The 10,828-nt window shown below is 41.1% G+C and overlaps 1 gene segment (V, D, J or C); it reads right to left on the bottom strand.

Moving 5' to 3' along the window:
* Positions 1-1,646, bottom strand: part of LOC110334265 — a 17,150-nt gene extending 15,504 nt beyond the window's left edge. The window contains 2 exon segments of the C gene segment in view: positions 1,199-1,499; positions 1,604-1,646. Of these exon segments, the coding sequence occupies positions 1,199-1,499; positions 1,604-1,646 (344 nt within the window).
* Positions 1,647-10,828: the final 9,182 nt, after the last annotated feature.

Genomic DNA, 10,828 nt, shown 5'->3' with positions numbered 1-10,828 from the left:
GTTAATTTTATATCCAGCTACTTCACTGAAGCTGTTTATCTGGTTTAGGAGTTCTCTGGTGAAATTTTAAGGATCACTTATATATACTATCATATCATCTGCAAATAGTGATATTTTGACTTCTTCCTTTCGAAAATGTATCCCCTTGATCTCCTTTTGTTGTCGGATTGCTCTGGCTAGGACTTCGAGTACTAAATTGAATAGGTAGGGAGTAAGTGGGCAGCCTTGTTTAGTCCCTGATTTTAGTGGTATTGCTTCTAACTTCTCTCCATTTACTTTGATGTTGGCTACTGGTTTGCTATATATTGCTTTTGTTATATTTGGGTATATGGACCTTGAATTCCTGATCTTTTCAAGACTTTTATCATGAATGGGTGTTGGATTTTGTCAAATGCTTTCTCAGCATCTAACTAGATGATCATGTTTGTTTTATCTTTGAGTTTGTTTATACAGTGGATTACGTTGATGAACTTCTGTATATTAAACCATCCCAGCATCCCTGGAATGAAGCCTACTTGATCATGATGGATGATTGTTTTGATGTGTTCTTGGATTCGGTTAGCTAGAATTTTATTGAGTATTTTTGCATTGATATTCATAAGGGAAATTGGTCTGAAGTTCTCTGTCTTTATTGGGTATTTATGTGGTTTAAGTATCAGAGTAATTGTGCCTTCATACAATGAATTGGGTAGAATAAATTCTGTTTCTATTTTGTGGAATAATTTGAGGAGAACTGGAATTAGGTCTTCTTTGAAGGTCTGATAGAACTCTGCACTAAACCCATCTGATCCTGGCCTTTTTTGGTTGGGAGACTATTAATGACTGCTTCTATTTCTTTAGGGGATATGGTCCTGACTTAATTCTAAGCCATTCAGTTACTACAAACCTCTGTGCAGAGAATTAACCAAAGACTATATCACACTTTGAGCTCCCCAGCCTTTATTTGAATAGCTCTTAGATACCCTAACTGAGTTAGTGTGAAGGCCATTCTGTCTTTAGTTGGTAACCCGTAGGACCTTACTGGGGAAATAGAACCCAGGATTTTCCCTGGAAGCCCTAAAAGTGCTGTGAGGAACAAAGGCTCTGGTGGCTCCTGACTGAGCATCAAGTGGCTGTGCTTGCCAAGAGGATGTGGGTGGCCACAGATGGGGCTGGTTCTTATGCAGGCTGGTCTAGAAGCTCTAATGTTGTGTTTATCCAGGCCGCACAGTAGTAGGTGGCTTCATCTTCTTTCTTCAAGTAATTTAGTTTCAAGGTTGAAGTAGAAGTTTGAAAGTCTTTAGTTGCTTCAATTTTCCTGATCTTCCCTCCTAAGGGGCGTTGATTGTAGTTTTTCATGACATATATTAGATACTCAATGTGTTGATTTGGTTTTTGCCGGTACCAATGTATAGCAATGTTGCTGAAGTCTGGAAGAGAAACTCTACAGGACATTTGGGCACTCTCATCTGTCACTCTGGTGACTGATACTTCAGTTTGCTCCAGCTCCCCAAGCCCAACTGCAAGCAAAGAGAGAAGTTCTCATGAGCAAATAAAACAGCATTTGAAGAAATGGAAATGAGGATGACTTCACTGCCTCCTGCACCCAGAAATGTCTACTTACAAACCCAGAGGCAGCAGAGGGTGAACCATCTCAGGAGCAGCATCCCAATGGTCGGGCTGTTTCACAGGGAGGCAGGAAGTGCTCTGCAAGCTGGAATTTCAGGTCACCAGCAGGAGGGTGGGGTTGTCCTGTTGTCTCAGGAAAATGCAGAGTCAGTAGGTTCCCCCAGAGTTGGTCATGATCTGCTCCAGTTCTGAGCAGTTCTGGGGTTTCCTGCCTCACAGTGGCACGTTGGATGTGTCTGTGGGTTAAAGGTCTAGAGAGACATCTTTTGTATACATTCATTTGGGTACAGAGTAGGGAGAGTGGCCCAGTCAGTCCTTTACTCCACTGTAACATCAATGTTACTTGGAGACTATGAAGAAACATTTGTTATATTCTTTCTGTTTTCTTTGTTTGTTTGTTTGTTTGTTTTGTGATTTGCTATTGATTCAAGATCCAGATACAAAGACTGACTGTGATGTTCTGCACTAGGAGAAAAACATCAGATACTATACTTGGCTGGCACTCTGCACGAGCAAAAGGATATTTTTGTGTTTTCTTCTACTGAATGCAAAGTAGGTTTTGTCTTGGGTAATTACATTTCATTTAACTTCAAAGAAAACAAACTTAATCAAAATTGTTGAGAGTCTTTGCAAAGTTTTGTTTCCTCGCATATACTAGATTAGAGCTTAAATGTATACAGCTTGAGACAGCAATGATTAACATTCATGATGGCATTAACTTTCAAGACTAAGGTTACCATTAGTGTTTCACAGCCATTGGGGATTTCTTGGGCATTTGACAAGCCTTGTTACCTGCCTTGACTTAACCTTATCTGCAGCTGTATGAAGTGAGTGCTGTGTTCTTCTACATTTGACAAATGGAGACAAGAGGAAAAAGGAAGCAAAATTCAATACCATTCAATAACACAGAACTCTTAAGTGTGATGATTCAGACAAGGAAAAATATAGACCATGAAGATACCAGACATTTACATTTTCTTCAACTTTTACTCTGCTTATTTATGGACAGAAGTATAATTCCACTCACATCACCCATGAGTACTGTGCATGGGCCCCTAAGGAAAAGAAATCAGCTTGTCAAAGAGATATTTGATTCTGCATGGTTTTTGCAGCAGGACTCACATGAGCCTAGCTTTGGATCTTCTTTGTTTTCTAAACACGGATGAATGGATAAAGAAAGCATGAGGTGCGGGTGGGAGTATGTGTGCACACCTATGGTGCATTTCAATATTATTCACCTGTCAAAAAGGAGCAAATAGTATCCTTTGTAGCAATAAGGATAGCATGGAAAGGTGCCTGTGTTGCATTAAATCAGTGCGGCACAGAAAGTGGTGTATGTCACTCATCTTCATTCCTGTTATAAGAGGCATTCACATCTCATTTACGTATGGATACTAGATAATTGATGTCAGAGATGTAGAGAATAAAATAATGACTGAGAAACGAATGGGAATAGTGTGGTTGAAGGAACAAGGCCCAGTTAGGCAGTGGGAGTAATGTCTAATGTTCCTCAGCAGACTAGAATGTCTGTGGACAGCTACTCCAGTTCTCTGNGTCAGTGAAAGTNCCATCCCTCTGGATCAGCTATAGCTCAGTTGGTGGACTGCTTGGTTAGCTCTGGGGTTGATGCCTAGCACCACATCAGCATCTGTTAGCAAACATGTATCCCAGAACTTGAGAAGTGTACATAAAAAGAACAGAAGTTCATCGAGTATAAAATAAAGATAAACAAGACCAAGCAAAGCAAAAGGAAGGAAGGAAGGAAGGAAGGAAGGAAGGAAGGAAGGAAGGAAGGAAGGAAGGAAGGAAGAAACAAACAAACAAAGAAGGAAGGAAGGAAACTGAATGTTTGTTTTACTCTTAGAGGGAAAAAGTCCTTAACAAATGACTAGGGTTAGAGTATCAGGTGTGAATTTCCTCTATTGAGCAGAATTTAAGTCCAGTTGGACAGTATTTGGTTACCTTTAAAGCAGACATATCTCTGTTGCACCCTTGGGTATATATTTTTTGTCACTTGTGAAGGAATTTCTTTTTATTTCCATTAAAAAGTTCCTCTTCAAAAAAAAAAAAAAAAAGATCAGAAATTCAATGCCATCCTGATATATCAGCCTCAAAGCCTGCTGGAATTACATTAAAGTAAAATAAAACAAAATAAATGTCCCATTTTGCCCTATAAATATTACTATAAAGAGCTACTATGTGTTGATTACAAAACTGCATATTTTAAACTTTAAAAATTCTGGAAACTCCTTAACTTTATGGTTTACTTAGTGAAAAATGTGTTTGTTAAAAAAGAAGGAATACGATCCTTTGTTATTGTGCACACATGCATAGGCACACAGAATGTGCATCAGTGGTATTTGTATGTATGGCCTCTTATTCTCTTCCACTGATTAACTCACTGTCAGAAACAGTAGATTTTTGAATAATCCATGTGAAAACTTAATGAATGAAGCCTGAGAGAAAAGTCCCCAGTATTTCTTTACCCTATAGAATGCTGACTAAATTATTTAAGATTTGATTTCAGCATGGGTACCTTGGCTACCCTTGAATCAAGAGGCTGATGTCATTGAATATAACATAGCATTTGTCACTTAATAGCAGGTGACAAATCAGGAGTCTTCAATGATGTCAACAAGTTCTAGCATCACTTTTACCATCAGTATGAGACAACAAAGCATTTAAAATATGTGTTTAAAATGCAGAATGATGCATCCCTTTCTTTTCCCCCAGAGTACCACCTTCTACACCCCACTGTGGACCAATAACAGGGAGAGAATGAGAAGAGGACTGTAATTTCAATCGGAGAAACAAAAACACACTAGAAACCAGAGATTTCCTTATTGCCTTAGAAGGTTTGAATATCTCCTCATCCTGTTCTTTTCCTGTTGTGGCAATGTGGAATCATTCCTTTGCAAAGCAGAAATAAATATTAACTCCCTGATGATTGACCATGGGCCTGTGCAGGTGAAGCTAGACAGCTGCTCTTCCACAATCAATCTAGTCGTCCTCTTTACATAGAATTTTTCACACACCTTATAAGCCACGAATGTCTATTATAAACCATATTCAATGCCTTCTTTTGCTCCTCAAAGTGTCTCTATAGTGTGATTTGTTCCTTCTCAAAATTGTTCACTCTCAGACAAACCTTGATTAAAGCTTTGCATGTTCCTTAAGAGGACTCCATCCCAGTCCTCATCAGTCAAAGTCTAGCTCAACTTTACTTACTCAGTTATCTGCTCTGAGACAAAGCCTTACTCTGGTTCCCGGACTGGTCTTCCGTCCTAGTCTCAAGATATATCCCTGTTTCAGTCCTCTAAGATGTACAGTCTATAACCCTGTGTGACTATGTGGCTGACTTATTATTATCATTATTGTGATGATGATGATGATGATGATGATGATGATGATGATGATGATGATGGTGATGATGATGAAGATGATGATGAATGAGAGGTCTAGTTGTGCAGCAGAGTTATATTATTCCCAAGGATTGGATGGAGTGAGCCAGTGATGAAGGCCTAGCCTGTGGGTGGCAAGCACAGGTGCGCAGGAGATGCCCGCTGATTTGCAGATGACAGGAAACTTATGTGGAGGACTCAAAAATGCCTGTGCAAGTGACTGTTTTGTGTCTCCCCTGCCCACTTCCTTATCCTCCTGCTCCTGTGAGGGGGCCACTGCGCTGGGTATGACTTCCTTTCCTTTGGTGTGTGCTGCTCTTGCAGAAGACTGGAGTTGGGCTGCTAGCTCAACACGGGCAGCTTACAGCTGCGGGGGAAGTCCAGCTCCAGGGGATCCTGACCCTCTTCTGGCCTCTGCAGGCTCCTGCAATTGCAAGTACATGTGCCCACACAGCAAGACACAGGCTATGTTTAGTCACTTACACATGTATGTATACGTGATATACAGAGTAACAGATCACACACACACTCACACACACACACACACACACACACACACACACACACACACACACAGCACAATGACAAACATTTTGATATTGAAGCTGCATGCCAAGGCCTTTTCAATTACAGAGACAACATTTATCTGTGACCTCATTGCAAAGTCAACAAAATAAACAACAGTAGCCAAAGGAAAGTGTTAAAAACTCTGAAGAGAACAAATTCTCTAACTCTCTCCTTCTTTACTTGAAATTTATACAGAAGACATATTTCAGAATGTGTTTCAATTTGTCTCTCCTTCATGGTAATAAACCTCAACTCAAAAACACCTTTGCATAAGGATGGTCCTAAATTATTTCATCCCCTTTGAGTCTTACACAGGGAGCCTCCTGTTGCCTGTCTTTACTTGAAGCATACCTAAGATAAGCTTGCCTGTTGGCTTCTGTTGCTATCACCTCACAATCCATTGCAAGCTGTGTGATACAATGTGTCAAAAATCAACATCAGTTGTGTGTGTGTGTGTGTGTGTGTGTGTGTGTGTGTGTGTGTGTGTTGGGCAGGATGTTTCCTGATTTTATTATCATCAGATTGATGAGGAAGCAAAAGCCAGGAGATGTTCGAAGAACACAGACCTTGCAGACAGGTAAGAGTCAGTCTCAGAGATGTTCAAATTGTGATGTTAAAGACTGATCTATGTTTGAACTCCTCCTGTGGGTTTACATGCTGTAACCTAATAGGTGAAGCTCTTTGTCCTTGTTCTTTACTTGGTTAAGCTTTTACAAAAATCACACCTTAGGTGTTTCTTTTTTTATGGGTATCAGAATAAATACAACAACTTCCACTTCCACTAGCTCACTCACTCCTTCTCTTTTTCATCTACTCCACAAGCAAAAAAATGGAAAACTAACCATAGGATGTGGAGAAAGAGGACCCCTGCTCCCCCCATTGCTGCTGGGATTGCAAACTGGTACAACCACTCTGGAAATCAATCTGGTGGTTTCACAGAAAAAGGGAAAAAGTTCTATCTGAAAAACCAGCTGTACCACTCTTGATCATATACCCAAAAGATGCCCCACCACGCGACAAGGGCACATGTTCCACTGTGTTCATAGCAGTCTTAGTTTTGAAAGCCAGAAGCTGGAAACAACCCAAAAACAGTTCCTAATAGAAAACAAGTCATGAATTCATTTTTTTTTTATTCATGACTTGTTTTCTATTAGAAACTGTTTCTGGGTTGTTTCTAGCTTCTGGCTATGACAAACAAAACAATGAATTCATGAAATTCTTAGGCAAATGGATGCATCTGGAGAATATCATCCTGATTGAAGTAGCACAATCACAAAAGAACACACATGATATGCACTCACTGAAAAGCAGATATTAGCCCAGAAACTTAGAATATCCAAGATACAATTTGCAAACAACATGAAACTCAAGAAGGAAGACCAAAGTGTGGATACTCCGTTCCTTCTGAGAATGGGGAAAAATACCCATGGAAGGAGTTACAGAGACAAAGTTCAGAGCTGAGATGGAAGGACAGGCCATCCAGAGACTGCCCCACCCCACCCCAGGGATCCATCCCACATACCACCACCAAACCCAGACACTTTTGCATATGCCAGAAAGATTTTGCTGACAGAACCCTGACATAGCTCTCTTGTGAGGCTATGCCAATGCCTCACAAATACAGAAGTGGATGCTCACAGTCATTTATTGGATGGAACAGAGGGTCCCCAATGAAGAAGCTAGAGAAAGTACCCAAGGAGGTAAAGGGGTCTGCAACGCTATAGGAGGAACAACAATATGAACTAACCAGTATCCCCTAGAGCTGTGTCTCTAGCTGCATATGTAGCAGAGGATGGCCTAGTCAGCGATCAATGGGAGGAGAGGCCCTTGGTATTGTGAAGATCATATGCCCCAGTACAGGGGAATGCCAGGGCCAGGAAGCAGGAGGGTGGGTTGGGGAGCAGGGCGGGGGAGGGTGTAGGCAGCTTTTGGGATAGCATTTGAAATGTAAATGAAGAAAATATCTAATAAAAAAGCAAAAAAAAAAAAAAAAGCAAAAAGAAAACAAGTCAGGAAAGGTTGTGACAGAAGAGGACAGAAGGGGGTGATACTGTGCAGCAATTGGAGACTTCTCCCTCTGACTTCCCAGGAGAGAGAGTGCCTGGAGGAGAAGATGATGCAGCTGAGACTACAGAGGAAGTGGTGTTAGCCAGGAAGACTGGGTTACATAGTGCTTGCCTAGGAAAAGCTGTCAAACATGCCCTGCATTCAAAACAGGGGATTCTGTGTAGGGAGAAGCTGAAGATGGGAATGTCAGGAGGAGGGGAGGCACTTCATTGTGCCAGGGTTCTGGAAACTTCACTTCATGCTCAAATGTCAGAACAAGAGAAGAATTCTAATCCTGGAAGTGGACAGATGAGATCTGTACAGCTGGGGAGACACTTGGTAGAGGACCAAGGTTGGGGATGTAGCTCGGAGTGGGAAAGGCTGGAGACTGTGAAAAATGTCTAGGGCAGGATGTCCCGAAACTGACTTGTGAAATAGTGGAGGTGAGAATGAGCTAACACCCATGTCCCTGCAGGGGGCAGAGTGGACCTCAGTGACATGCCTTGGGTTTTGGGAGGAGGCACTCTCTGCTGTGTGTACATGTACCTAAGGCCCTCTTTAGGCAAGCTTGCAGTGGTCTGCGGACAGCTGCATATGACCTCAGAGAGCATCGAAGAGAACCTCATTGTAATGTCCCAGAATCCCTCCTCTCTCCCCTCCAAGATAACTGAAGTCAAGGATGGCAAGTGGCTGTTCAGAATCAGTGAAGTGGTACCCAAAGGCAGATAACACTTTAGGGGTGGATTTTGAAGAGCAGTTTGTGGAAGTGCCCTAATTCAGAACAAATTTTCTGGATTAGAAAGAAAATTATACAGCATACTACTGATCTAGAAATCATGACTAATTTTGAAGGGGTAACTCTGGGATTTATTAGAAATAGTTCAAACCTTTGAGGAAAGACATCGACCTTACATGCAAACAAAGATGACTTAACTGGAATCAGTCATTAGATTGTCACTGGCCAGGGCTTGCCCATGCATAAAGTTGAGGAGGAGTTAGAGGCTGGTCAAGCATGGACTTCAGCAGAGTGAAGGCAAGTTGTCTGGGTGTCAAACGATGCTTAGCACAGCTCTGGCTCTGGTCCGATAGCTCACTGCTGTGTTGAGTAGTTCTTCTGCAACAGGGAGTGAGGAAAGAAAGCAAAGGCCAGCATCATGGTTTCCGTTCATGGCCTTAAGGCGGTTCCGAGGGGACCGGTGGCTTATCCCTACATCAATGTTCCAAAGACCCACGTCCTATATTTTGTGCACTGTGGGGTTTCTAAAGAACATTCAGGGAACCTTAGGGCCTACCTTCTCTTAATGTCTTTGGAGAGAGAGAGAGAGAGAGAGAGAGAGAGAGAGAGAGAGAGAGAGAGAGAGAGAGGTTTATTAGCATTGCATCCACGCATAAAATTCTCAAAGAATGAATTTAAAACATAACATTACAAAGAGAAAAAGTTGTACCGCTGAGGAAGGATGAAATTAGTACTAAAGTAGAAATATCTATGGAATACAGTGAAAAATCAGAATGAGATAAATATGTATGTGAATTTTTCCACAAGAAAAAGTTGTCTGCTTAGATATAGAAGGAAACACTTGAATATTAGATGAATTTTCTCTTGAAAATTGGTTTCTACATCAAAACACATACTGTAAGCTTCTTGTCTTACAATCTTCAAATACATATTCAAGTGAAATAATACTGAGTGAGTCTCAGGGTGGTTAATCTGACCTCTAATCCTATCATGATTGAGACAGAGGAATCTATCTATATTTGAACCTGTATTATCAAATAGTATTTTACTTACATGTCCAATAAGAAAAACAAGATAGGAATAAGTAAAAGGAGAGAGAGAGAGAGAGAGAGAGAGAAGGAAGGGGGAGAAGAAAGCATCTTGAATTATATCCTATGAATTAAGTGTTATTAGTGATAATTAAGAGCATTATCCATATACATTTATTTAGCTAAGTTGATACTATTAGAAATCAAAATTTCAAACCAAGATTAAAAAATTAAATATAGCAAAATTTTTATAATTTATAATTTAAATCAGTTCATTTTTTCAAAGAACTGCTTATTTTCCAATTATCCATTTGAAAAATCTTGGAAAATATAGAGAACCCAAATGTAACATACATTCTTAGTACCGATAAAAAGTTCTAAAACAATTCTCACTGAAAATACTAGGTTTCAATTGGAGGAGTAGTTCAATTCAAGTTTGGTTCCATTGTATATTGAACTAAGGTATTCAAAATTGTTGTTATTTTTCTAAGACCTGTCCTTTCAGCATTAGAAATTGTGTTAATAAAAACCACTTAACTGACTATTTTTTATTTGGTTTCAAATAAACAGTGTGGTGAAAGTGGGCTGTTGGGGACACATCTCTCCTTCTCTGTTCCTTTCTTGGGTCCAGTGTCTACGCAGCTCTGGGAAGCAGATTCCAGTCTGCTCAGCTGAGCATGGTGAGCAGCAATCAGAGCAAGCCCAGCATCCATCAGCACAGAGGCTGTTTCAGGACCACTTCCAATACAGGAGGTTTTCTCTCTAGTAGCTGTGGTCTTTGAAAGCAGAGCAAAAACTGCCTGTGGTTTAACAGCTCCTATGTTGTCCTCCAACACCTTAGTCACATTTTATGCGCCCCAAACAGAGGTTCAACTTTAACCATTTTCCACGAAGCAACCACAGAGACAGAGCAGATCACCAAAAGAAGCCTGAGAAAGTAAAACTGCTTTGAGCCACAGCAGAGTCTTTCCATCTCTCTGCCCCCAGCACTCACCACTGAGGCTCTGGGCTGCCGGGTGGACTGCAGCAGGAGGATGCTAAGAGGCTTTACACCAGGAGAGACATGCCTGGCGCAACTGACCAATGATATCAGCCACACAAGACTCCTGCCTATTGTCAGTTCCCAGTCATGGCATCTGTTTCCTAGTGCTGACAAAGCCATTGCTCTTTTTAGAGGCCAGGACCAAGGCCTAGAGAGGAGGTCTAGTCAGTTCAGGAGCATCAGGAAGTAGATCTAAATTAAATTTTATATTTTTTATTATTAAGAATTTCTCCAGGCAATATCCCCACCAGAGGAGAGATGTCGGCGCGGGAGCGCTCTCACTGCATGAACTGGTAAGGGAGCCATCTTTGCTCCAGTTTGCTCAGGCTCCAGNCTGCACTGGCCAGAGTGTGAACTAAAGAAGCTACACACCTTTGGGACAGACAGAAACAATCTAGCT

Source organism: Mus pahari, chromosome 16, assembly GCF_900095145.1.
Source record: "Mus pahari chromosome 16, PAHARI_EIJ_v1.1, whole genome shotgun sequence".
Lineage (NCBI taxonomy): Eukaryota > Metazoa > Chordata > Mammalia > Rodentia > Muridae > Mus > Mus pahari.
The sequence above is the reverse complement of the archived record's forward strand: the minus strand, read 5'-3'. Positions and strand labels throughout refer to the sequence as shown.